At 36.8% G+C, this 27688-nt stretch overlaps 3 protein-coding genes across 4 annotated transcripts; 2 read left to right on the top strand and 1 right to left on the bottom strand.

Moving 5' to 3' along the window:
* Nucleotides 1-380: 380 nt before the first annotated feature.
* On the bottom strand, nucleotides 381-6521 carry ppm1na (protein phosphatase, Mg2+/Mn2+ dependent, 1Na (putative)). 2 transcript variants are annotated; one of them, XM_053507439.1, is made up of 7 exons: nucleotides 6504-6521; nucleotides 5841-6328; nucleotides 4184-4755; nucleotides 2084-2201; nucleotides 1849-1963; nucleotides 1671-1734; nucleotides 381-800 (listed from the first exon to the last, which is right to left on the bottom strand). In XM_053507439.1, exons 2-7 carry the CDS (start codon nucleotides 6256-6258, stop codon nucleotides 771-773), a joined length of 1317 nt encoding a protein of 438 aa, XP_053363414.1. In that variant the 5' UTR covers nucleotides 6259-6328; nucleotides 6504-6521; the 3' UTR covers nucleotides 381-770. The 2 variants fall into 2 exon arrangements, with proteins under 2 accessions (XP_053363414.1, XP_053363413.1); XM_053507438.1 differs by lacking the exon at nucleotides 6504-6521 and having other exon boundaries at nucleotides 5841-6499.
* A 2579-nt stretch (nucleotides 6522-9100) lies between these two features.
* LOC128533313 (reticulon-2-like) lies at nucleotides 9101-17315 on the top strand. The gene is made up of 4 exons (XM_053507551.1): nucleotides 9101-9179; nucleotides 12115-12168; nucleotides 12847-13326; nucleotides 17104-17315. The coding sequence occupies exons 1-4, from the start codon at nucleotides 9149-9151 to the stop codon at nucleotides 17313-17315; spliced, it is 777 nt and encodes a 258-aa protein (XP_053363526.1). The 5' UTR covers nucleotides 9101-9148.
* Nucleotides 17316-20556: 3241 nt separating this feature from the next.
* Nucleotides 20557-27215, top strand: LOC128532755 (reticulon-2-like). The gene is made up of 7 exons (XM_053506866.1): nucleotides 20557-20647; nucleotides 23545-23752; nucleotides 23858-23996; nucleotides 24572-24641; nucleotides 26159-26205; nucleotides 26419-26477; nucleotides 26577-27215. The coding sequence occupies exons 1-7, from the start codon at nucleotides 20635-20637 to the stop codon at nucleotides 26650-26652; spliced, it is 612 nt and encodes a 203-aa protein (XP_053362841.1). The 5' UTR covers nucleotides 20557-20634; the 3' UTR covers nucleotides 26653-27215.
* Nucleotides 27216-27688: the final 473 nt, after the last annotated feature.

The raw sequence follows: 27688 nt of genomic DNA, 5'->3' as shown, positions 1-27688 counted from the left end.
TGCGTCTACTTTTTTTTGTCTGTTAAATCCACAATGAATATACTTATATATTTAGTAAACTCATATTTCAATGATTATTATTTTAAAATAATAATAATAATAATAATAATAATGATAATAATAATAATAATAATAATAAAAAAAACAAGAGCAAACAAAACAAGTGCATAAGCCAATCTATGAGATAACAAATACGCATGCATCTTATTTTAAAAGCTTCAAATTACAAGATTCTATATGACTATTATATCATCTTAAAATATATAGTAACAAATACATACTAAAAGTATGTCTAAGTATATAAGCAATACATTTATTTTCTTAAATAAGTAAAAACATTTTTTTTTTTTTAGAAATATTTCATAGTAAAACCAGTTATATGTATTGACTGGTGTTTAACTAATATTCAAACTTTTCCTAGATAGTTTTAAGTTCTCTGGCATCATATTGTAAAGTTTAATAATCCCATTATCTATTTGCCCCATACCAATGCTGAGATATTCTTTATAATGTCTTTACCTCTATATCCAGAACAAGTGAGTGTTGATACCTTACTTTAAATATATAATGTTAACATCTACATTATGCAGATTCTGCTTTCTGTATCAGCTATATTTTTGTTAATGGTTCTCAATATATATCTAGATTAGAAAACAAAATGAGTAAACTTTTTTGCTGTTTTACAATGGTAAAAAAAAGTGTTTTCTATGATAAAGACATTTGCTATGTATACAATGTGAGGCTTCTGACAGGTTCCAAGGAAACCACCACTAGTTAGAATCATCTGAGCCCCCAATATCCTAGAGTGAAGAAAAGACATAAAAAAATTAAACATGGAGATATTTGTAAAGTAAGAAAGTAAGTAGGTAAATAAGTAAGTAATTAAGTAAGTATATAAGAAGTAATAAATAAACAAATATTAAAAAGACTGCCATATGAAAAAGGAGTACATGTTCATTATTGTTCACTAATTTAATGACTACAGAACAAATGTGGTTTTGACTTTCACATCAGGTGACATTTTTTGTGTTTACTGTTTTTTCTAAATGTATTGTGGTGTCCTTTGTTGATCTGAAATAATAAACCATTTTCAACAGTAATTTCTCAAATAAAATGCATATACTGTAGCATTTGAATATTTTATCTGAAGCAGATTTAATGATTGTCTCATTTCTGAGCAGTCCAAGTAAAACAACAGTACTTGAGCCTCCCCTCATTTCTTCGTATTTTGCTTCCAAAGAGACAGACTTTCTTGTATTTTTAATGTAGTCTTGCGAGATAGTTCTTAAGGCTTCCTGAAGAACTTCTTTTTGTCCCTTGTTTTTAGCAAGTTTCAGCTTTCATTTTCAGGGCAGTCCCTGTACCCGAGCAGTTGCGAAGGAATGTTATTTGTTTTTAAGCCACACAACGACATATGAATCAGTGAAGCATAAAAAAAGATCTAACTTAGGTCACGAACCAGTGAGAAACAAGTGCAGATGATGACAGATGATCAGATTGTCAACAACCATTTTTTTTATGTTATCTTTAGCCACCTGCAGCAACATGTTACAATTGCTCCCATTTAGTTTACTCTACACTATTTAATTTAATATGAAGAAATGAGAGGTAACTCTAGGTTTTTTACACAGTACAGTACGCACAAAAGTATCAATCAGTTTATGGCCTACCACTGGCTCAATAGTTGTGAAAGCTGCTGAATATTTCTGGTATGCAGCAATTATGCAGTCTCTCCTGTGATGGAGAAAAAAAACAAGATAATGAATGCATTTTTCCTCTAATAATTACATTGCATCCATTAGGTGCCCCTGCATGGTGCATTAATACAGAACCCCCTGTTCCACTCACTTGCTTGTGATGCCACCACCTGGTGGAAGTCCAGGGATGCTTTCAGTCGACAGAAACTTCATTACACGAAGCAGATCAGGTTCTTCGTTTTTAGACCTGATCAGTTGAATGATCTCTGTGTACAGGGTGAGAACAAGATGTTCGATGTTTGATATACTAGACTGAGATGCTTCTTGTTTAACTGTTTTATTAGAATGTGTGTAAAGGGTTTTTTAGAACAGAATAAAAAAATAACCTTTAACTTTAAGATTTATGATTTTTTCCAGCTCTGCCTCTCGTTGCAATGCTTGAGGAGTCACTTGTGGAGCACCACTGAAGCAGATGATGAAGATGCTCATGTTGTCCAGACTTCCCTGTAAATTATAAGAAAAGATAATAAATGTACATGATGTGCCCCAGGTTCCAAAGGAATCTTAACCTGCTATATAAATTGTTCAGTGAAATTATCACAAATACATTATTCAGGATCTGAAATTAATCTAATAGAAAATGAGGTCCAGTCCAAAAGTGAAGAATGTATGGATGGATGCAGCAAAAGGTCCTGCAGTTCAGGTGGTTAAGTTCTATTGAACACTACATAACTCGAATTACTGTATAACATAACTACTGTATAAAACAAAACACCCAAATATTATTTCTTATATCTATAAAATTTTACAACAAAATATAGATTTATTAATTCTTGGGATTCTCTTTTGAGGATGTTAGACACTCACTAATTACACATCTTTCCCAATCTCACCCAGGTGCCTACATTGTGTGTCCCAAACTTCTAAGAGCAGTGTCCCAAATAACTAAATGTGCACTAAATATTGTTCCTACACAGTAATTACACCAACAGTGTACAGTCATATTGGTAGTATGGTTGTAATAGTTTGGGATGGGATCAAAGTGTTCATGACTTGTTAAATATATTATAAATATATTAATATAAGATAAATGTTTATGTTTCCTCAGCATTATAGAAGAGATATGAGAATTAAAAACATAATAATCAATGTGATAGCCTAAAATCAGAATTCTATTTAATTCACTAAACCTAGCGAGACTAAATAAAGTTTGTAGAACAAAGCTATCATATCTAGTCCTTTATCATGTGTGTATGCTTAATACCCAGTTCGTGTTCTTTGTGTATTTTTTTCTCCAGGCTGTCAAACATGTTAGGCAGGAGATGGATAGTACATTAAACAAAAGACTGAGCAAATATTTTTGCTGTACATAGATTCTTATATACACACACCAGAGAGAACAGATGCCCTGGGTGTCTCACTTTCCTCTTATATAATCATGTGTTTAAAAAACTAAAAATAGAAGCAACTGGTCATTCATTCATTTATTTATTCAATAAAGGACTAGATATGATAGCTTTGTTCTACAAACTTTATTTAGTCTCGCTAGGTTTAGTGAATTTAATAAAATTCCGCACATCACATTGATGTGCACAATGATTACTATGTTTTTTTAATTCTCATAAGAAACTATAATGCTGCGCATATCCTGTATACAGGGTCACGGAAGACCTGGAGCCTATCCAAGGAGACTTAGGGCATGAGTCTTTGGAATATGGAAACAGCTAGGAGGGAACCCATGGGGAGAACATGCAAATACCTTGCACAAATAATCAAGGCGGAAATCTCTACCCAACTCTTAACCCAGGCAACAGTGCTAAACACTACTGTACACCAAAATGTAGCCCACTAAAAGGTCAAAGATAAAAAAAAAAAAATAATAACAATAAACTGGTTGAATCACTAGTTTCTTACTAAATTCAATAACAAATATCAATCGGTTCTCAATCCTAATTTCTTTCATAAAACAACGTGGAATGCCATGGGGCGTGATATCCATGAGGCCTCTGTGCTGACGTCAAATCTCAGGATGGCCTACAAACATTTCCAGGCTGCAACTGACCACCAACACAGACTCTCTGTGTTCATGTTCATCAGACCACTGCTTCAATCACACTCAGTCACACTCACATTATAAAGGACTCACTTTATTGTTGTGAAGTAAACACTATCTGCCATTGCTGTCAGTCATTATCATGTCTCCTGTCATAGGATCATAGTTTTTAGATTATTTTTGGTTTTTAAATCTTGCTCTTGCCCTATTCTATTTAATGCTGACTTTGATTGAATAGCTTTAGCATGTTGACCATTTATAATTCTGATTAATGTATTTAATTATCAAGTTTGATAAAATCCTTTCAATCTCCTCTTGTGACCTCAATTGTATTCCTGACAACTAGACTCATTTTATTTTAACTGTACAATATATTACATTAACAAAAACACAGAAATTATTAATAATCATTATCATTTGTTGAGTTTCTAACCTTATAAAGGCAGAGGTCAATGACCTGCGAACAGACTTCTCTCAAATCATCACACACTGAAAGCCGGTTGTGCACAAAGGCGCACAGCTCTTCATTACTGATGGCATCCCAAACTCCATCACAAGCCACCACTAGAAATTCATCACTGGGAGAGCGCTCCAGATCATAGACCTCTGGTTCAGGAGACACCAGCTGCTCTGTCTGTGTCCTCCACTCCACCTCCTTAAAGGTAAAATCTCCAAGAGCACGAGATACAGCCAGGGAGCCATTGATGCGCTGCAGTGTGACTGAGCCTCCTGCGTTCTGTATTCGCTCCTTCTCGCGTGGGTTGCAGGGCTTGTGGTCCTCAGTGTAGAAGACCACCTGTCTGTTGCGGCACAGGAAGGTGCGTGAGTCACCACAATTGATAAAGTAGATGTTTTGTGGAGAGATCATGACAGCAGCTGCTGTGGAGCCACTGCGGTCCCAGCCACTGGTGTGGGCCAGTTGATGCATGTGGCGGTCAATACCCAGGAACCCATCTCGAATGCTATCTTTCACTTGTTCCACATTTTCCTCTGCAGCTATGCCACCTGGAGGAGGATGGAGAGACATTTTTAAAAGCACTTCACCGCAAGAGTCCTACGCAAGGTGCTTGATACCTGTTGAAGCTTAATTGCAGTAATTGCACTGACGTATCAACTTTGATGCCTCAGGAGGTATAGGAGAGTTTATTTTATGTAGGATCTAATTCCATACTGATTCAACATCTGTTTTGTAAAAAGCACAAAAGTATACAATTGCACATCCCTGGTAGCTTTTACAACCCTGAGTATTTTAGCCATTTTTTGTTGTGCTGTTTAAATTTTTTTTTACAAACATATACTGTATATGGGATATAGAGAGCATAATATGCGCATTATATAGTGACATATCTTTTTTACAGCAAAACATAGGCAGTATGATGAACTGGATTTTATTTCATTTTAATCAACTATACTACCATGACTGAACAAAAAATGTAAAAATGGCCCACAAAGGCAAAGAAATAGCACAGATATCATGTGTTTTTATGGTTGTTTTCAGTTGTTTCTAAGGCAAAACAAAAAATACTGATTTTGAGAACTATATTATAACTATATATAATGATACCATTATTCCCATATCATAGTTTTAGTAAAATTTACAGATTATATAATGTAATCATAACTTTTATTCTACCTGACATATCTTAAAAACCTAAATACACATTTTGATGTTAACACGCGTGTGTTGCCGGCATGGATCTATATATAGTTTGAACACACCTTCTTATTAATTATTTATATAAATATTTTTTTATCTACATTCTAGAACTATGAACTGTATGGCCTCCATCTTTCAGACTAGGTTTTAGAAAACCTACTGGCAGATGAGTTGGTAATTCTTTGAAAGGATCCTGGAAGGGTTTTGTTTCAAATTAGAGATAATTGAGAAAGGATTTACTACACTACTGCAGGTATCCTGTTTCTTCTGATCATATTTGTTGTGCTTTTACTCTAGCGCCCAAAAGCAGTTCATTGCTATTCACACCACAGCCTGTAGAGGGCTCTAAAATGACAACAGACTATTTCTCTTAAAAGACAGTGCTAATGATTTTTTTTAAAGGATGTTGTCATATATAAAATAAAACATGCACCTGTTGCAAGGATGTGATCAAGCAGATGGGTGGAGCAATATTGAGCCACAGTATTTCCAGCATGCCCATCAAACACAGCAAAGTAACTCCAATCAGATAGGGCCTTAGTCATCTCGGGCATGCACGTGTGGGCATCCTCCATTTGTGCGCGCCATCCCTGCATGCAGGCCAGGGCGTAGCTAATGCCCCATTTACTCTCACCCTCGTCAGTATACTTCTGTAGCATTGGCCTCTCCAGGTAAGGGCTGGGTATCTCCTCCACATCATCATTATCATCTTCAGAGTCCGAATCATCGTCTGTTTTTTGTTCCTCCTGCCCTCCCTTGAAAAAAAAAGTGACCATCTTTTCGGTCTCCTTCACCAGCTGTCGCAGGAAGGAAGGAACCTCCACGGTACTGGCTCGCCTTGCCGTCCTCATGACCAGCTAGAGTGTTCTTTTAAACCTTCTCCTGTTATTTTTACTCAGCGCTTCAACCTGATTTTTGGAACTTGCAAGGATTAAGGATTTTATAAAAAAAATCTGTAAAAAGAGTTTTTGTTAGCCAATATGTGTAATAAACAATCTTTAACTCTGCTATTACTGTATTTGTGATGGTCCCTAAATAAATCATAATGTAGATATAGATGAAGTTACTTTTACAATGAGGAACCTAGGCAGCTTACCTGGTCCCCTTCTCTGCTCCAAGTGCTGTTATTGGCCAAGGTATTTCTGTTCACTCATCCCTCAACAGGATCACCCCATGTGCCTAGATGCTCCCTCCCTCTGTTTCAGACTCTTGATAATCCCTTCATCAGTAATGCGCTTGGATTAGCTCATGTTCCTGCACTAACATTATAAACATGTCAGCATTTTCTAACGTATCCAGATACTGAAACAGAATGCCAGTATACTATAGGATGTATGTTATGTAAATACATACAATCCAAATCCAAATACATTTTTAAAAAATGACTCGGTATCCTAATTTAATTATTAATTGTAATTGTTAAAACTGTAGGATTAAAAATAAATTCCAAAGCAAACATTTGCCAATATTCGTTTATTCATACATTCTAGAGCCTATCCCCCAGGATTCAGGGCACAAAGAGGGTTGCTCCCTAGACAGGGTGTTAACCCATAGCAGGGCACACAAACACACACTACAGGCAGTTTGAAAATGCCAATTAGCGTACATGTCTTTGGACTGTAGAACAAAACCAGAATACCTGGAGGAAACCCACCACAGGGAGAACATGGAAACTCCACGTACACATACCCTTGGCAGGAATCACCCAGACCCTGGAGGGGTGAGGCAACAGTGTTAACCACTAAGCCACTGTGCCACTCTTTTGCCAGTATAATAAAAGCAAATAGCAGCATAATTAATGTAGCCTAGTTATAGACAAGTATAGTCGTAAATATAAGTATAGTCTATATTTAGAATTAATACAATATTCACAATTAGTTCATAATATATTGCAATTGAGTCTTATAAACATATAGAATCCTATCTGATATACTATTAAGTATGTATATTAAGTGATCAGTTTATCTAAGTGCTCTATAACATATTACAGTGTACTGCCAGTAGTCTAATCAAACACTCAAGGACAACCAATTTGGAGGCATTCTGGTAAATACAGTATTTGAATAGTTGTGTGTATACCATGACATGCATCGTGACATAATGCATGCGATGCAAAAATGAGACGACATATACAGTACATTTCATTAATTGTGCATGTCGTGCATTTGTCATGCATTACCAGCAGTGCCAATGTGCACACCCCATCTCGATAAAATATAGAGAGAGCATGCTAGGGACTTGATTCCATTGTTTTGTAGAGAGCCTGTGTCATTATTTTAAATGATCTGAACTTGTGAAATAAGTGATAGTCTGATAGCACAATAACTAACAGGAAAAAAAGATTATATGTATACACAACCACATACAGTACAAAAAGGAGCTCATCAGTAGCTTTAAAACAGCACCAGTCTCATACCACTGCAATGTACATTGGCCAGGAAAGAGGTTATGGAAATTGGGCATTTAGTCTGACATTGATGCTCTGTTTAAGACTAATGTAACACCTCAGGTGTGGTTACAGAACTCGTGGTCCTTATATACATACATATATTTTCTTATATATGTGAATAGAAGTGAATTTTGAGTTATTTTAAATGAACTACAAACAGATATGTTTTTTGGACTCAAATTATTTTCTTGTACTGTAGCACTTTAAAAAGTCACATACCTGACTAAAAGAGGTAATTATGCAGCTCATTATGCGGGTCTCCGCCTTCTCTGGTGTGAACTACAGCATTATTTAAGATTGTTCACACCACCTCACATTTGTGGTCTTATTTCAGTGACTTTTTTTTGTTGTCGTTTTCAATAATCACGCTTAACTGCACCGTAAACCTGATTAAGTTGTAAAAACAAAAAAAAAATTTAGGTAATCAGTTATATCAAATTTTTAAGTAATGATGTTTCTAGTTTTAAGTAAACGGAACTATGCGTTTTCGAGTTTGTTGTACTAATTCATATTAATCATTCTTTACTTGCTTTATTGAGTAGCCTAACTAGTACTATTTAATAGCAATTATCTTTTGTTTTTGTTGCAAATCAAATAAATTGTTCTTGGTCTTTCAGCTGCTGGAACCAACAGCCGTTGGGAATCGAACTCAGGCCTTTTACTGTACATGCCAGGCGAAACACCTACAGTACCACTGAGAAACCAGTGCCCTATTGCCCTGATGACGTCAGACACAAAATCTCTAGTCTGAAAGATTTTAAGTTGGTGGAACTTTAAGGTGACAGTTACTGTTACTTAAGTACTTACAGATACTTAACATATCTAATTTGTTCAGCTACCTTGAAAAGTGTCATTTCTACAAACTCCTAAATACAAAAAAAAAATCTCCTAATACTCATCGAGGTCTATTAATTTGAACTGTAATTATTTAAGTTAACAGTACCAAATGCAGCCTATTTCTGGGGGGAAAAGATAAATAAAAATATAAAGTATTCATATATAGAAAGTATGCAATTTTATTATAGTGCCGAAGTATTCCACCAGAAACCCGCGCCATCGAAAAAGTGCATTGTATCCCAACCTGGCAACCCTTTGAGACAGCGAGAGGGAGCGCTCGAGACGATGGCGCGGTATAGGATGGGTGGAGAGGAGGAGCAGGAGGGAGGACAGGAAAACGGCAGAATGTGAGGGATCCGGCAAGAGGAGAGGAAATCCAGCGGATGAGTGAGCATCTGGAAGGAGCCGGAGGGGGGAGAGAGGAGCGGACAGGCCCAGCTGCGGCTTGATGGAGCATGGGTCAGGTTCTAGGATTCTCCCACTGCAGTGAGTATCTTTGTTATTTTTTTCCCCCATCAGCAGCATGTTCACATCATCCCCTCCCTGTACTGTACGTGTATTATCCCAGCTATAGCCAAACAACCATACTAGCCTGCTAAATAGTATGTTAACCAGCAGAGTACTAATTTTCATGCTGTCTGTGTAGAACACATAATAAAGCATCATCATCATCATCATCATCACATCTCTTTCCTTCCCTTATACAGATGCCTAGCTTGACCAGTGTGTTGGTGTTCATGCCCAAGTGCTAATGTTTGTGTCTGTACAGTGTGTGCATATGTCAGGAGTACTTGTCTCACTTGTCTCACGCAGCATAAATTGTATCTGTGTGCTGTCCTTGTGTTTTATTGTTTGTTTTAATTGCCATTGAACTCTACTTACGGGTGGGTCCATGGGTCCTGTGTGTGCTTTGTCTCACTTACAGTAAGGCCTCTCTTATGCATGCAATGTACACAGCAGTGTATCCTGCATATTAACCGAAACCCCTCATTCAGTATTTAAAGCAACAGGGTTGAATCAAATTGCAGCCCCTTAAAATTTTATTATTCGGTACACATACAGTAACATATAACCCAGGTTTACTGTATATGACATTGTGGATGTGGTTGTTGAAAAAACTCTTTATTATTAGAGAGATTAGACATATGATGAGGTAATTGCTAGTGATGGGAATCATCGTTCATCTCCGATACTATATTATCACGATACCTCAGCGGCGATTCGTTAAGTATCATGATTTTTTAAATATCCAGATACGATATAAAAATTTTCCCCTTGGTTTTGTTACAATTGTAAACCTTTAAAAATAATGTAAACCTTTAGAAAGTTGACTGTATAATTAAATGTACCCCGTATAACATTGGTTATACATTAACATTCCTTATAACATTAGTTTTGCTCACTTAAAAACCAAGCGCAGCATTTCAACAATACTGTGCAATCTCGAAATACAAGAGTTTAACATTTATCTCTGTCCTCCACCATAATTAATATCATTTCTAAACAAATTTTTCAAATAATTCACACCTACCACACAGGATGAAAATTTGTAAAGAGTTTAGAATGTAGGCAGCACAGTGACACAGTCGTCTTCAGTGTTAGAGTTCCAGATTATTGGCCAGGTTCGAGTCCCACCTCTGTGTGTATGGTTTTTTTTGCATGTTCTCCCCATGCTTGGTGGGTACGTTGTGTCCGGGCAATCCGTTTTTTCTCCCACAGTCCAAAAACATGCAGATTAGGCTAATTGGTGTTCCCAAATTGACCAAATTGTGAATGAGTGTGTGATTGTGTATATGTGTGTGCCCTGGGATGAATTGGTGCCCCATTCAGGGTGTACACGCTTTGTACCCAAACATTACATATAGAGTAAAGCTTTAAAGTTGCATTGCATGCCTCTTTCTAATTCAAATATGTTAAAGGTCTACCCTTGATGCTACTATTGTAGTAATTTACCCACAAAATGTTAATCATGACTTGTGTACCTAAACAGATAATTTTTTCTGCAATATTATATATGTAGGGAACAATATAATGCAAAATGTATCATTGAACCCAGCAAAGAGACTGATGACTTAAAACGGTGTGCTGGGCCACCAAGGCCTCAGTATGACCCTACAGAGCAGATGCATAGCGCACGGACAAGCTGTCTAATTAAATGAGTGATGTTTCTTTTAACCAGAGGATGAACATTTATGGAAGCATTGTATCTTGTTAGAAACAGAACACATGCATGGGAGAATTCGTTTTGGTGGGAACAGGATGTTGAACAAGTGTCATATAATCGTATATAAGCATGCATCCTAGAAGAGACGAGGGTTTTTCATTTGCAGAGAAACTGCTAGGCTGTATTCTGAAAAGAATAAAGTCTAGTGGCCTCAACACACCTGGTCTCCGGAGTGATCTTTGCATCTTTGGTTAATCGTCCCTGAACTAGCTACAACATAATATCCTGGTAACTAGAAAAGATAAAATAGTTTGCCCTATTTTTTACATTTTCTGGTTATAAGTTCATTGGGTCCATGATTTACCTTTAAGCTTTTGAATGTCATTGTTTTGTTATTATTGTACAGTTAAATATTATGTTAACCTCTAATGTATACAGTACTAGAGCACTAATTGGTATGTCAACAACTTATAGTTTCCAGCTGTTTGTTAAAGCATCATTATGTCCATCTTTTTCCTTCCCTTATAAAGATGTGCTTGACTATAAGACCAATTTGACTATAGTGATGAGTTGTCACAAACTCCACTTCCATAGCAAAACATGAACAGGGTGTCATTCAGGTTCTGTCTTGTGTAGGTGCATAAATAGGACAACTGGCAGGGAAACTTCAGGGTATTTACGGTTGACTAACTCTCTTCAACTCAGAACAAGGAACATTACATTAGTGTTTCTAATAATACGGAATATGGTAAATAGGATTGTATATGAATGAAGTCACATGTTTGTGTCTGAACATTCACTTTACCCAAAAAATAAACAATATTACATCAATATTTTATAATATTATTTAACTACATTACTTTTTTGTTGCCTCATAAAGGGTTTTCCAGGAAAGCATTAAATATTAATGGGAAATATAGCTATTCAAAATAACATCCCTTATTAATTTATCCCAAACATAATAGACCAAAAATGTTTTTTGAATTATTTGCAAAACATTAAATTAAAAAAAGGTTATTCGTTTCAAAAGTATGCAAATGCTGCTCAGGAGTTGCTGTAGAGTAGGAACACAGCCAGTCTTTAATTTTGATACTCTTTTTATTTTAGACCCACTTTACACATTACATTTGCATGCTCGTAAAAGCTGTACAAAATGTTTGATGTGATGATTTACAGTACTTGTCCCCTCGCTACCCAGTGCTATTTAAGGATAATATAATGTATTGCTATTTAAAGACAATATACCTTCTGTTTCAGAGGAGTTTGGCTCTGTCTCCTCAACACCTGACTCGACTCCTCCCTGTACAGATGGTAAGGATTACTTTACTCTTTCCAGAATTAAAATCCTGAATTATAATTATAATTATAATTATATTGGAGATATGCATATAAAACTTCAATTCTGTAGCCCATTCTCCCTCCGTTAAAAAACACGCACCAATCTGGGAGGATAAGGGGTAACGCCTTACACCATATAATAGTTAGCATACTGTTCCTGTTCATACTGCTTGAATATTTTGTAGGCTTGACTAATTTGTAGGCAAACATTAGTTGACTTAGCACTTCCTGGAGAGATCATACTGGCTGCTTTGCTGGCAGCTTTAGGGCAGCGCTGTGTTGAGGAATCAAAATGAGAATACTGCACAGAATGACTAACCACACTGATGACTAAAGATAAAATATGAAAATATATGAAATATGAAATAATGAAAACATATTTATGGATATTTAATATATTTATTTAATACATTGTTTTTTTTCTTTAGCAATATGATGGTGGTTAACGTTCTTGCATCTTTTTTGTTCGACAAAAAACATTTAGAACAGGTTTAAATGCTTTGATCTTGACTTCAAATGAACTGGATTGAATCAGTATTTAGGATCGCTTGTATAACCGGTTTTTAGAAAGGCTTTTTTCCATCATGTTTAAACCTTATGTGCTGCTCTATGCTGACACTCAGTGCTATTACTACTCCCTATTTGCCCTAGGTGGTAATGAGGAGTCAGATTTCCCGGAGCTCCTAACAGCACGGGAGTGGTCTGAGGATGAAGAAGGCCCTGAGGATGACCTCAGCGGTTCCTCTATGTGGGGGACCCCCCGTCAGAACTCATTCGAGCTCACATTCTCATACATCGCCTTCTCTGAGGGCGAGAGCTCTGGCCGGAGAGACTCAGGCCGACGGAGAACCGGAGGGAGAGGAAGACAAAGCTCGCTACGCCGTATGGACACTGTGGAAACCTTTTTACCTCCAGACTCCCCCGCTGTCGAGTGGGACCCCCTTGCCTTCATGAGTGGAGAAGAAGAGCAGCAGGTTGTGGAAAATCAACTTCCGGAACCAGTGGAAAGCCACATTCGGACTCCAGAGTCCTCCAGTCAGAGTACAGACTATGTTCCTGATCAAGAGTTACAGGGAGAAATGGAGGAGATCGCGTTACAGGAAACGTGCCATGTTACAGATAGCTATGAAGGTAAGGGTCACAGTTCACACACAACAGACTAAGATCATAATAGGTTTTTTGGTGAAAAAAAGCTAAAATATCTTAGTGTGCCATACTTATGTAGGTATAAGGAATAAATGTATCATTAGACATTAATTCTGCTGTAAAAACTAGGTACAGTATATGCACAATTTCTGAATGTTTATAATATAAATATATGTGTGTGCATACTGTATGTGTGCTTAACCTGCCTGATGCTTCCTGACTAATATGATTCATATACACTACAGTGTAAATCTAATAATAAAACCTCATTTTCCTCACTCAGTTACACTCTTATCCAACCAATCTGATGACAGCCAAAGATTAAACAATGCAAAAATGATACTACAGTGGAACCTTGGATAACGAGCATATTTCAGGCTTATATACCAAAAACTCGTAAACCAAAATTCTATAAGAAATAATGGAAACTTAAATTATTCGTTCCACCGCCCAAAAAAATAAATACATAAAAATAATTAACACATTTACATTTGGATTTACATTTAGTCATTTGGCAGACGCTCTTATCCAGAGCGACTTACATTTTTATCTCATTATACATCTGAGCAGTTGAGGGTTAAGGGCCTTGCTCAAGGGCCCAACAGTGGCAACTTGGAGGTTGTGGGGTTTGAACCTGGGATCTTCCGAACCGTAGTCCAATGCCACACAACATGTAAAGTAAAAATAAAACAAATTAACTTGAAATTTACCTTAAAAAGTAAGTTAAGATAAGTGTTTCCATTTGTGCGCGTAAGCGCTGTGTATGTGTGTGCGTGTGTGTGTGTATGTGAATCTAAAGTAAGCTCCCCCTCTTCCCCTTCTCGTCTTACACAGTTACCCTTCCTCCACTCTTTTCACACACACGTGCGCACACAACGGAAACACTGTTTTATCGGAAAAATAAACAAGAAATCTCTCTAATGACATTTGATTGAGCGAAACACACTAACGGAATCACTGCTGTAAAGTAAAAATAAAACAAATTAACCTGCACTTCACCTTCGAAAAGAATCGCGACAGAGCAGTGTTTCTGTTTAGAGCAGAGAGAAAGTGTGTGTGTGTCTGTGAGGGCAAAAGTATGGAGTTAATTTTGTGCCAAAATTTAACAAACAAACACAATCTGCTTTGCAAAGAAAAAAACGACTTTCTCACAAATGCAGCGTTTTGCAAACAAACACAATCCAGGCCCGTAGCCAGGGGGGGTTCGGGTGGTTCGAACGACCCACCCCCCACTGCCAAAGGTCCAGAATTTTTTGTTATTATTATTATTTTTATTATTATTTTTTTGAAACAGATTTAAATTGTTAGGCATCATTTAAAATAACACTTTATTACAAAACAATTTACAAAAAAAAAACGCGACATGTGACAAGTCCGCGCAGCAACTGACATCTTTTAAATCTGTGAGGCGGCATCCAGCGGTGTATAATATGGGTCGAAAAGAGCAGGAGAGACGGAAGGGGAAGCAGGCAGCAGCGTCATTATCACAGAATATTGAACATATGTTTAAAAAGACAGAGTAAGCAAAACAGAGTAAGTCTGTTACTACCTCAAGATTAAATTGCTAACGCTGGTTAAGTGGTAGCTAATCGTCAACCCCACATCACACACAGAATAGTTCTCTTGTGCCTTTTCTTGAGCAGTCTGAATGGCTATGACAAGTCTGTAACTTTTTAAATAAACATTAACAGACAGTAGCCTATCTGATGGATCTGTGAATTTATTATGGTAAAAATGTTAATCCATCAACAAAAAAAAAAGAAAGAACGACGAGTTCAATGCGTAAACAAACTTGCTTGTCGCTATCGGTCAATTTACTCTATTCTCCCGAGACCTCAAACAACGTGTTTATATGGTTTACCCTTATGTCCCAGAGGAATATGAGTGAGGAACAGTTTTGAGGTGTCCATTATACATCCAGACAGCCAGACATATTAACAATCTTTAGGATAGAGACAGCCAGACAGCCAGACATATTAACAATCTTTAGGATAGAGCCCTGTAGGGGAATAATACCGATAATAACGCCATTGATAATTGACCGATAGCGCCATCTGCTGTTTTGGAAGAGGAAGTTGTTCCATTGTATTTGTGAGAAAATACGGAGGGTACATTTGTGAGAAAATACGGAGGGTGCATTTGTGAGAAAATACGGCGGGTGCATTTGTGAGAAAATACGTTCGCCGCATTTGTGAGAAAGTCGATTTTTTTTTTGCAAAGCAAATTGTGTTTGTTTGTTAAATTTTGGCACATAATTAACTCCATACAAAAGTAGAAGGGGTCTGTCTGTGTGTGTGTGTGTGTGTGTGTGTGTGTGGCACGATGTCCGATGACGCACGTGCACACAGACAAAGACCAGACTAAGCCTTGAGCAGAGAGAGAAAATGGATCTTTAACCTCTCTAATGATACTTTATTTTGCTTTACACGCGCGCTGTACAAAAACGCATACAGACACAAAATAAAATATGTTTTATGCACACACACGTGGTCATAGTGTTATAGTAAACAGTACACGCGTTCACGAATGTTGATTATACCAGTCAGAGACGCGCACTAAGACCCAGCAGGGGAGACGATTTCCCACAATTCCGCAGAGCAAAAGAGAGAAAAAACGTTGGCTCAGTTGTGATCACACGACGCTCGGCGTCAAAACAAGAAGCACATGCGTGATACAGTACATGATACTTGGTACTCGTAAACCAAGACTTGTTCGTTTTCCAGAACAAAATTTATTAAAAATCAATGCTCGTCTTGTGGAACATTTGCAAACCGTGTTGCTCGCAATCCGAGGTTTTACTGTATTACTATTTATTTAAAGCAAATGGATGTCAATATATTAGCAAATTTTATATGATTTAAGCTATGAATAAGTTCAGTAAGATCAGTAATACTATATAAAAAAACTGAGTGGTATGACCTTGAATTAATGTCAAGGCTAATTAAATAATTTATTTTAATTAACGATTTTATTATCATTATTATTATTATTATTATTATTATTATTATTATTGCCCTCATAGTTTACTGACAAAGTTTGTACTGTAAATAGGCTCAACTATTAAAGCTGGGATTTTTTTTTTCTGATTAAATAGATCTCCATGTTGCTGTCTCAGCCAACACACATAGCAGTATGTTTTTAAGAGGACAGTTTATGACACACATAGTGGGGAAAGCATTCACAAAATATTACAAAAACATAAAATTATTGACATGGACAAGGTGATTAAGTAATATCACACAAGAAAGAGCCTATGACCATGTCACAGCCGTGCTGATATCCAGCACTTTCCCTCCTGTGATATTGCTTAAATAATTTGTCTGGACCATCAGTTCATCACTTTGTTTAATTCGATGATAAATGATCAAATGATAAAAATAATGACCAGATGCAGGATTGTTTATAGACATTCTTTTACAAAGAACCATAGGCTCAGGCATATGAAAGAACTCTTTTTTGCGTGACATCGGTTCCTGTAATGTGAGAAGCTGATATAAGTATGGACAAAAAAATATTGATTTGGGCCAGAATGCAAATCAAATACTATGATAATGAACAAGCTCAGTATAAAGCTTGTCAGATGCTATAAATAAATAACTACATCAGCCAAAAAAAAAAAGGAAACATGAAAAACGTTTAATATAAATATTTTAATACAAAAGTTATTCCTATACATTATACTGTATATATACTGCTTTAATAGGTGCCTTAAAACATTTCAATCTAGGTAGTGATAGCTTTCATTTTGTTGTAACTCCACAGCTCAACAGCTTCATGCCTCAGAGCCATATGTTGGCACGGAATCCACAGCCCTATCGCATACTGAGGAAGAAACATCGCATGCATCTCAAAGTCCCATTATTAAAAACACTCAGGAAGAGCCAACCAGGGAACAGTGGTTCTCTACCCTTAACCTACAAGAGGGGCCGACGATACACATCCAGATTGCAGGTAAGACTAAACATATGGACTAGACATTAGCGGTTATTCAATGTGGTCCTTTGTGAAGTGATGAAATATACACAGGGCACTTTGAGGGTTAGGGTTAGCAAGTCATTCATAGGGTCAGAAACATTTACATTTCATTGATCCTGGGATCATCCTGATTAAGACGTTGCTCCCAACGTCTTTACTACATTACATCAGTTTAAGTTTTAATAGTAAATTATAAGGAAAACAATATGAAAGAAATAAGAAATGGGTAATCACTGGTAAATTATGCAATAGCATCATGTAGAGGTACATAACCAAATAGTGTATACAATACATTTACACACAAGGTAATGTGCAATGAGCCTAGTGTTTATACGATTGTAGAGTAAAGTACAGAATGTGACAATAACACAATGCACTAAATTTCACTGTGGTGTAGAGGCTTCAATGTTCTCATCGGATGACTCTAAATACAATATATATATTAAGTTTATCACATATATACTACTAGGAATGGACAAATGACAAGAAATGTTTTCGATTTCTGAAGTCTGACCTGCCAATGCTGATTTGAGCAACACAGACAAACATTTTTCTATTTTTTTCTAATGAAAAAATGATTTACATATTCATATATATAAAACAATATATATAATAAAACATGGATCATTAAAAAACTATTACATTTTTTCCAAAACTTCAGTTACAAGTTATTGGACGTTTTACAGGTTACTCATCAGAGCTTAAAATTTAAATTCTACAAAATCTGTAAGATTTATCCTCTAAAACAAGTGACTTTAACACATGACGATTGCATCTTTACGGGGCGAAAAATGACTGCTCTGACTAACTGCACTGCTCCTCACTGAGAGCAGAGCCAATCTTTTCCCTCGAGTCCTGGTTACAGATGGCTGTAGCAGAATTTAAATTCATAATCTCCAGATAATAGAGTGAATACTTTTTCTTGCACCAGGTGGATGCACATGTAAAATTGCCAAACAATCAGGTAACTTTGAGATTGATTGTCCAAAAACTTGTTATAGCTGATAAAGCTAAAAAAAAAAATGCTTACTGGCTGCATCTTAAATAACTAGCGATATAGCTTGATCAGTAATTCTAATGAAATCAGAGCTTGTCGTTTTTATAAAAATATTGACAATATCTGTGATTGTGACATATTATATCCTTTGTTACATTTACAAATAATCATCCGGGAACTGTCTATAGAAATAGATTATAAATTATATTTAATAATTATATATTATAATATAACCCAGCCCTAGTATTTCCATATTAATCTATAGCAGAGGTCATGGATTAAATAATAAATCAATTAATCACAGTTGGCTGTTAGATCTATATGTTTCATATTCAGCTTTATTGAAATCCTTCAGTTATGCCAGCACTTTGTGAATGATCCTGTAGACCTCGATCTACAGAACACGCCAAACTATAAAGTCAGCATGGGAGGATTCCCACTAGTGGGAACTAAATATATTTCTAAAGATTGCTAGCTTTGTGGTGTAATGGTGGGATACTGAGGACAGTCATGTGTAAAAGTTAGTGCCCCCCTTTTTATTCCTTTTTTGTTTTGTGTGTGTAAAAACATAATAAAAATCATCTGATCTAGATGAGTCTTAGTATTAAGCAAATACAACCGCAGACAAACAGCAACAATGTGTAACTCTGCCATTATTTATTTATCAAAAATAGGTCCCCCCCCCCCTGCTTTAACAGGATGGGAGGGTAAGTTGCAGCCAGATGCTGCTAATCATCAACCCCATGATTAATTGATCATCAGCCGGTGTGCAGACCTCCATAAATGCAGAAACAGTGGTCTTAGAGAAGCAATTGTTGCTGCATAGCAATCTAGAAAGGTTTATAAAACCATTTCCTATGAATTTGGAGTTCATTATATACAGTGAGAAAAACTATTTATGGGAGTTGACGTCCCAGCACATTTAACCCAAGGTCGGACCATGCAATGCTCAGTGAAATGCAATACAAAAAAACCCAAGAGCTAAATCCCAGATCCTACAGACCTCACTGAGCTTGTTAAATGTTAAAGTTGATGACAGCACAGTTTCTGTGCTGAACGTGTCCGGTTTGCTTGGAAGGGTTGCCAGGAGAAATTGTCATCTGTTTATAAACAACATGGAACCACGACTGAGGTCATGAACCACACGGCTTCTCGGACTTTGTCCTATGTAGGGATGAGACCAAAGTGGAGATGTTTAGTTTTAACGCCCAGCGCTGTTAACCAAAATGGTGAAAAACCAAACAGCATTTCAGCAGAAACCCATTAAATCCAACTGTTGAGCATGGTGGAGGAGGTATGATGATTTGGGCTTATTTTGCAGCTACAGGACCTGGGCACCTTGCAGTCATTAAGTCACTCATGAGTATTTTAGGGTCAAATGTCTGACCATCTGTATGTCTGCTAAAGTTTTATCAAAATTGGGTCATGCAATGATCCGGATGATTATTGCACTTTTGACAATGACCTGAAGCACATTTGTAAATCTACATCAGTCCAGACCTGAACTCAGTTGAATTGCTGATGTGGGACTTTAATAAAGCCATGCATAAGTGAATGGCCGAAAACCTAAATGAACTGTAGCAATGAACTGTTGGAAAAAGGAATGGGCATGGGAGACTGATAAAGTCATACAAAAAGCTATTGCTTCAAGTTATTGCTGCTAAAGGACATGGATCATAAACCATAGGGGTACTTAGAGTTGCCCCAAATTTTTTTTCTATTTATCTTCACTTTTGTTAAATAAAAAAAAAATGCCACTGGAAAAAAAAAACGTTGATTGTTCGTCTGATGTTGTATTTGCCTTATATTCACTGCGATCAGATAATTTTTATTATGTTATATTATATTAGGTGGCGTATGAAGGCAGAAATAAGGTGGTAAACAATGAAATATTCCATAATGCATCCATAATGTTAGAGAGAAAAGCTTTCTTTTCCCTGTGGAACTTCAATGACCAGTAATTAGGCATTTTCTTTTGTATACAACAAATTGACTTCATCTGCAACTTATAGTATGGGACATGGCTTAAAGTCCTTGCTTGTACAGTTTGTTATTGATACAGCATACTTGTCTGTATCTGGTGTGTCTCATGGTCAGTCGTATGGGACGTTTAACTGTAAGGGTGCCTCTATGTCCCCCTCTTGTGTACATGTTCATCTGCCCATGTGCTCTTGGTTGGGAGCTACAGTATGCTATTTTTAGCCAGTGAGTTGGGGGATGTCTTTAACAGAATGCATGCCAAAAAAGCTCCATTGGTCTGAGCAGAGCAGGGAGACAGAGACAGGCAAGAAGAAAGGCCTCACCCTCCAGCGGCTCACGAAATGGCCAGCAAAGGTGAGGAATCCTGAATGTACACAAAAAGTAGAGTGGAAAGTCTACTTTATTATTGCTACTGAGAACAAAAAAGACTAAAAGAATCCGTAAGTCGCAACCTGGACACCACACTCATCTAGTTTCAGTTGTATGCTGACTGGAATTGCTAAACTTTGTGAATTTGGTCTTCTGTGGGAGTGTAGAAGTTGCATTTTGTCTTTCTGGGCTTTTTTCTCACTTCTGACTCAGTGTTGTTTATTGAGGAGAGGACTGTGAGAACTCAAACACTCACGAAATAATCCAAATATCAATGGATTCAAGACAGTGAGGAATTTCTCGTTAGTGCATGTGCATGTACAAACGTATGTGTAGACGCAGACTCGATGGACATTTTGAAAAAGGTTAAGTGTTCTATCTGGCACCGATTTCATTTTTCCATCATTTCATTAACCCATGAAAAATGGAATGAAGAGGAAGTGAATGAGGCTGGTATATTGTGTTATTGGGAAGAACATTTTAGTACGATTGGTTTTCTTGCTGCTTTATCTATTGTCTTGAGAATGAACATTAAAATGCAGAATTGTGCAGTGTGAATGGAGCATAAACAGTGAAGTGCATTTTACCTACAGTAGAACCATATCATATCATAAATACCAACATGTAGAACCAGCATAATGATGATTATATCAAGATAATAAAAACGATATGGACTTCAGTAAAGACTTCAGTAAAGACTTCTGGCCAGTGAATAGGTAATTATAATGGTATTGAAGTTGCGTTTGGGTATTAATATTAAAAAGTGGATGAGATGACAAAAAATTATATCACAATATAAGTTTTTTGCTGCTCATTATTTTATTCTTTCATACAATAAACATGTAAACTGGCCCTGGAACACAAGGTGGGAATCCATGCACTATGGGAAGCCAGTTGCATATGAATAATAATTTACAATATAATAATATATAATAGAATTGTATCTATAATATATATATATATATTGTAATATTTAATATTAGACCATACATTTAAAAAAATTATTTAATAATAATTGAAGGAATAATACAAATAATTATAACAATAAGAGGGGGAAAAATTTCATGGCTAGTTCACCAAAAATATTTTATGCAGTAATACTAAATATTAAATACTTAATGGAAAAATCTTCAAACATACTGTAACTTTACTTAAAAATAGCAAAAAACTTTTATGTGGACTGGATGTTTATTGCAATAGCAAAGATTTTTTACATTTTTTTGATCATTTACCATATGTTTACTGGGGTTTAATGTGCAAATCCACCGACTGTAAAGAGTGTGTCTTCATGGCCACCTGCTTAAATGACCGGCAGGTGCATGCCAACACAGTGTCTTACAGTAGCTGATTATAAACGTTCAATCTGCTGTTGCACGCCATCACTCACGTCTGAAGGCCAGCCACGAATGGCATTACCACTGAGGTAATTCGCAACAGATTAGTTAGGTGTCAACTGTGTGTCATCTGTTGGCTGTGCCTCAGTAATCCATCCAGACAAGGAAAAGTGGTTTGAAGACCATTAATAACGTTCATATTGTATGTTGTGCATGTCTCATTCGGAAATTTGAACGCCAAATATCACTGAAACGCTCACTGAGTGGAAAGACAATCGTTAATCATAATCACTGAAACATAATATTGTGTCCCACCCAAGATTTTCCTTTCATGTGTCATTCGAAGTTTAACTGCAGAGAATGTTTTGAACAAATTGCAGCACCAGACTTTAGTTTGGAAACTCTGAGGCAGGAAATGTGTTGAAAGAAGGCTGGATGTGTTAGAGTTCTGTCAGCAGGTGCGTTATGTAGCTATAGTTAAATTCTGCTTTTCTCATCCTTTCTTTAGAGCCTAAATTAAGCCCCAGTGAGCCCTCAAGTCTGTCCTCCCCTATCCCTGTTCTTTTACTCAGCCATATTCATTTGATATAGTAGGGGTGGAAATAACTGTATGTGAAGAATTGTAAATGTTTTAATGTACAATATATTATAACACATCATAATGAGTAATACCTACTGGGTATTCAATACCACTTAATTTACAACCCCATTCATATTAACATATACTGAAATTTATCAGTCATGTTATCATTTACATCTACTGTATATAGGTTTTTTTGTAAGTATGTGCAAGTTGGTAAGTGGGTGCTTTGAACTTGATGAAGACAGGTGACAGGAAGCCGGTGCGTTGTGTGGGGTTGGGTGGAAGAACTTGGGAAGGTTGAAAATGAGACCTGCAGCTGCATTTTGGATCAGCTGCAGAGGACAATTGGTGGACAGTGGCAGACCTGCCAGGAGTAAGTTACACCTGAACGAGCACTTGAGTAGTCTGTGAAGAAAGAAATAGGCAAATTCTTCTGATATTGTAAAGAAGAAATCAGCAAAAGCGAGTAAGGTTAAAAATGTGTGGGGAAAATGAAAGTTGATTGTCCAGAGTTCCCCCAAGATCATGAGCAGTGATCCAGTTATGTCCAGGGAGATCACAAGGTTTTGACCGGGGGATGAATCACCCAAAAGCAACAGCAGTTCTTAGTGTTCAATAATGTGGCTGTGAGGTAACAATGTCTTTAAAAACCCCTTGTATACTTATTCACTATAATGCCACTGATGCAGTGAATTTCAGCATCACCGCTCTGGTCCTTATCAGATGATGCCCTATGGTGTTGATTAATATAGAGGGCCATTAAATAACCAAAAAAATGTCATGGCAAAGATCAATTGTCAGTCACTGTAAAATTGCTAATTTTAAAGCATAGTGGTATGCCTTTCTAATTTATTAACAAGATCATCATTTTTTTGGTAAAACTATTTGTATTGTTTGTGGTTGAGGGCCTTCATAATCTACTGTACATCCTTTTTCTCTGTCTCCATGACCTTTTCTCTTCTTAGTAATGGATCTGATCTACTGGAAGGAAACTGAGCGGACAGGCATGGTGTTCACCGGCCTGGTGGTGGGTCTGCTCTCTCTCTTCCAGCTCAGTATCATCACTGTGCTCTCCACTCTCTCACTTGCCATCGTGTGCGTCACCATTTCCGTGTGCATATACTGCAAAATTCTGCATGCTCTGAAGCTCAGAGATGGAGCACACCCCTTCCAGTAAGTCTTACCCTTTCTCATCTTTCCTGCCATAAACCTTTGGGGAATGTAATGCTGTTCCTGTGGACACATTAAGTGAATCTGTTTTGGATTTATATTTTACAGGACTTATCTGGACTGGGACATTGGCCTTTCAGGAGAACAAGCTGAACATTACATGCAAAGAGCTATATTCCTGTGCTTTGCTGCTGTAGACACACTGAAGCGCCTGGTCTTTGTTGCTAACCTATTTGACTCTCTTAAGGTGAGGTTTATGAATGGAAAACATTTGTTGAAGCTTGTGCCATTTTTTTTGTTGTGGTTACTGTTTTTTTACCCTTGCGATATACACAAATGGATAAAACAAACATAATAAAATAGGTAATTTAAACTGTTCTCAACTGTTCGTTATTATTATTATTATTATTATTATTATTATTATTATTATTATTATTATTATCATCATTATGTTCATGAGAAAATTAGCCCTAAATGTTCACTACTGCATTCTGTGAGGCATGGGAACACTTTTAGCATGCACCGAAACCCAGAACCCCCCTGTTCTGACCTGTGGAGTATGTGATATAGGACACTCCAAAAGTAGAGGGTTAAGAGAGGTTTCTAGTTTCAGTTGGCTGCACTGGAATAAACACACTGTCTAATATTAAGAGAGACTCTTGTTGTTGATTGACAGGCTCATCAGTGTTTGATATCATCTTCCAACACAAATCCCTCTAAAGAGCAGAGTTTGGTTCGAGCGGGACAGTAGTGCGAGCCAACCAAGTGTAACTTTGAACTTGCATGTGTATTTGTTTATATGAATTTCTTTTCCATTTACAGTTCCTGTTGCTGGTGTATCTGGTGACATATCTGGGAGCTCTTTGCAATGGCCTTACTCTGCTTATTATTGGTATGACCACCTTTTTTTACATCAAAAATATCTTAAGGCTGCAAAAAATATCTGGTTATTTCTATTTATTATTAGGGTAAAGATGCAATTTTAGGCACATCTAACATCTACAAATCACCAGACAACCGGTGTGACAACTAGTACAAAATAGCCGGGAGGGACAGAGACAGAGAGAGAGAGAGAGAGAGATTGATGGGGGTGCCCAGAGTCCTGTCTGATACCTACAGTATTTTGGTCATTAATGCATCGCCTAATCCTATATATTTGCTACAAAGAAGGATTCTGTTTCCAAAGAAGGTCCTGAATGGTCGAGGTAATTCCTGACCAGCGCTAGGTCTTAATCTAAAACAGCGCAGAGCCATTTCTCTTTAAGTACAATTTTGGACCAAATAGACCAAATGGAACCAATAATGAAAGAAGTTATATGGCAATTTTTCACTGACAATTTTAGGGTTAAAAGCCCTATATAACATACTGGCTTAAGTAACCATCATTGTCGAGTAAAGAGTTTGTATAAAAAGTTAAAAGGTTAAAGCTAAAAATAAGCTGATTAGAATCTGGCACATACAGTACAGTAACTGCGCATACTCAATATTTTGATTTAAATTATGGTGCAATGTTCAGTTTTCATAGTGTACGTACCATTTTTTGTAGTAAGCTGACACAGACAGTGTGTTGAATTTTGCCGGTTGTAGGTGCGTTACAGTCGTTTCTTTGTCTTCCGTATACTCTGTGTATACAGTACTGACTATCGAGTTGAGTGACATGTATAGCCACGCCCACCTTAAAGCAAAAGCACTGAATGAGTAAAAAAAAATGCTAGATGCTCCCTACTCAACATTTTGTTTGCATTTATGACACAGATTTAACTTCAGGCAAATACAGAAGGACTGGCAAAGTTTCATTAAATTCTGTCCAGCAGGTTTTGCATGATGCTGCGACAAATTCTGGATGGACAGACATACAGACAGGCATACAGACAGAAATTAATCTAAGACTGGTTTCTGGTCCTCCAATATATAAAACATAAAGCTACCATTGGGCAAGTTCTGACAAATGTAGAGACAAAAACTTGTTTTATTTATATAGACATCACAGCGGTATTTTCTTTTTTTTTCTTCTGACATCAAAAGAGTTGTGATACTCCCATAACTTTCTACATCTGCTTTGATGTGATTAAATTCTATCAATGTATTTATTTCACAAAGTACAGTAATTACAGTACTACCTTTACTATAGGGTAGTGCTTGTATTATAAGGTGGCACACCGCTACTTCTTTATGCAAATGAAAAATTCTACATGAAACTCTTTTTTAATTTTACGCAAACTCTTTTTGGGAGTTTTGGAGTTTTATGCATTGCTGAGCGTAATACAGTCACAGTATCCTAAACAAAAACAATGTTTTGTACTTTCTCAAATTGAAATAACAATCCAAAAACACTGATGCTTTTATAAAGTCATTTTTCAAACATCCTACATGTTTGAGACATGTTGAATCTTCCGTTTTATTCCACAGGTGTGATTGCTGTCTTCTCTCTCCCCCTTTTCTACATCAGACACCAGGTAATATTTTTCTCATTTAATCTAAAGTAGGCTACAGACTAAAATGTTCCCCACATGCTGGTTAGATTATGGGCATACATTGCAACATGTGACGTAAATATTCTATCTTGAAGGCGTTCTAGTTGGACACCATGCGGTGCAAGAAATCTTTTCTTTTTATTTTATATAACTACTGTTTGGGCTGCCAACACCTTCCTCTATTTTTTCTCTTAGGAAAAAGTGGACACCTGGGTTGCAAAAGTCCAAGCTAATGTTGACAACATTAAGGACATGTGAGTTTATATATGTATTAAGCCTCTTTAACAAAAACAACATTTATAATTAAAGTGAATTTGTGCAATGCTATTGTGACTTTTTCTTTTCCACTGCAGCCTGACTCGATTGGCTCAGGGTGGTGGCCCAGCGCCCGATCCCACCCCAGGTGGCGCCAAACCCAAATCCCAGTGAGGTCGTCTCGGGGGTGGAGTAAAATAAAATTAAGGTGGAGCAATAGGATGTCACTCTGATGTCTTAATCAAGTCTGGTTTTCTGAGTACCACTTTCAGATTAAACAGAACAGGGACTTTTTGGGATATTGTATCAGCAAGAGTGCACAGAAGGAGGGGAGGTGGGGTTAGTTTTTTGCAGAATTTAAGAGGACCCTTTTGATGCATGATGAGATTCTGCTGTAAAACAAACAAACAAAAAATGCAACGGGGCCTCTGAAGGAATCAAGGATTTCTAAATGTTGTCTGGAAAAGAAGAAATCAACATCAGCGACCCAACAAATTTGAACACATGAGGTGGTGCACAAGAACATTTAAACACAAATGACTGGAGTTTGCACTATGATGAGCCAAATTCAAGAAACCCCAGGACCAGTTTACTGAATCATCATTCACTTTTGACAGTTTTAATAAGAATGGCATGTATATATGTATGCACACATACATATGTGCGATTATGATCTTGCAGATTTATCTTGATACATCCTAAGATATGAGATCTATTAAAACTCCAGTATCATTTTATTTTTTCCTGACATTTCATTTTGGGCTTCTTGAATCTCTTTTTTTCTTTATTTCTTCAAAATAAGAAAACTGGTTTTCCTTTTAACATTACAATGCATTTCTAGAGGATCATGTTAGATCTGAGTTCACTCTTAGAAAAACTGGTTCTTTAAGCGCTATTTGCTTAATAGAAGACAACCAAAGGATTCTAAATTCTGTAAGGGTGTACAATCTCCACTCTATTAGACAAATACTATGACCAGTATATACCACCACCCGAGATACGGTATCTTTTCAAAAGTATGTGGACACCCAACTATCACCCAGTCCAAATGAATTATTCTCTTGTGCTGTTATAATAACCTCCATTCTTCTGGGAAGGCTTTTTACTACATATTCGAGTGTGGGAATTGTGTTCATTTTGCCACAAGAGCATTAGTGACTGAATATTAGGTTGACTGGGGTGAGTCAGTGCTCCAGTAAATGTTCAAGAT

The sequence above is a fragment of the Clarias gariepinus genome, chromosome 11, assembly GCF_024256425.1.
Source record: "Clarias gariepinus isolate MV-2021 ecotype Netherlands chromosome 11, CGAR_prim_01v2, whole genome shotgun sequence".
Taxonomy (NCBI): domain Eukaryota; kingdom Metazoa; phylum Chordata; class Actinopteri; order Siluriformes; family Clariidae; genus Clarias; species Clarias gariepinus.
The sequence above is the reverse complement of the archived record's forward strand: the minus strand, read 5'-3'. Positions and strand labels throughout refer to the sequence as shown.

What these genes read in the sequence shown, in the direction of transcription:
- ppm1na (XM_053507439.1), bottom strand. Translation starts at nt 6,258, where the DNA reads ATGAGGACGGCAAGGCGAGCCAGTACCGTGGAGGTTCCTTCCTTCCTG. An exon ending in CATAAATCTTAAAGTTAAAG is followed by an intron (nt 1,964 to 2,083) that starts GTTATTTTTTTA and finishes CCCTGTACACAG; the next exon opens with AGATCATTCAACTGATCAGG. An exon ending in TCACAACTATTGAGCCAGTG is followed by an intron (nt 801 to 1,670) that starts GTAGGCCATAAA and finishes TCTTCACTCTAG; the next exon opens with GATATTGGGGGCTCAGATGA.
- LOC128533313 (XM_053507551.1), top strand. Translation starts at nt 9,149, where the DNA reads ATGGGTCAGGTTCTAGGATTCTCCCACTGCA. An exon ending in GACTCCTCCCTGTACAGATG is followed by an intron (nt 12,169 to 12,846) that starts GTAAGGATTACT and finishes TATTTGCCCTAG; the next exon opens with GTGGTAATGAGGAGTCAGAT. An exon ending in TGTTACAGATAGCTATGAAG is followed by an intron (nt 13,327 to 17,103) that starts GTAAGGGTCACA and finishes GTAACTCCACAG; the next exon opens with CTCAACAGCTTCATGCCTCA.
- LOC128532755 (XM_053506866.1), top strand. An exon ending in GATGGAGCACACCCCTTCCA is followed by an intron (nt 23,753 to 23,857) that starts GTAAGTCTTACC and finishes TATATTTTACAG; the next exon opens with GACTTATCTGGACTGGGACA. An exon ending in TTTTCTACATCAGACACCAG is followed by an intron (nt 26,206 to 26,418) that starts GTAATATTTTTC and finishes TTTTTCTCTTAG; the next exon opens with GAAAAAGTGGACACCTGGGT.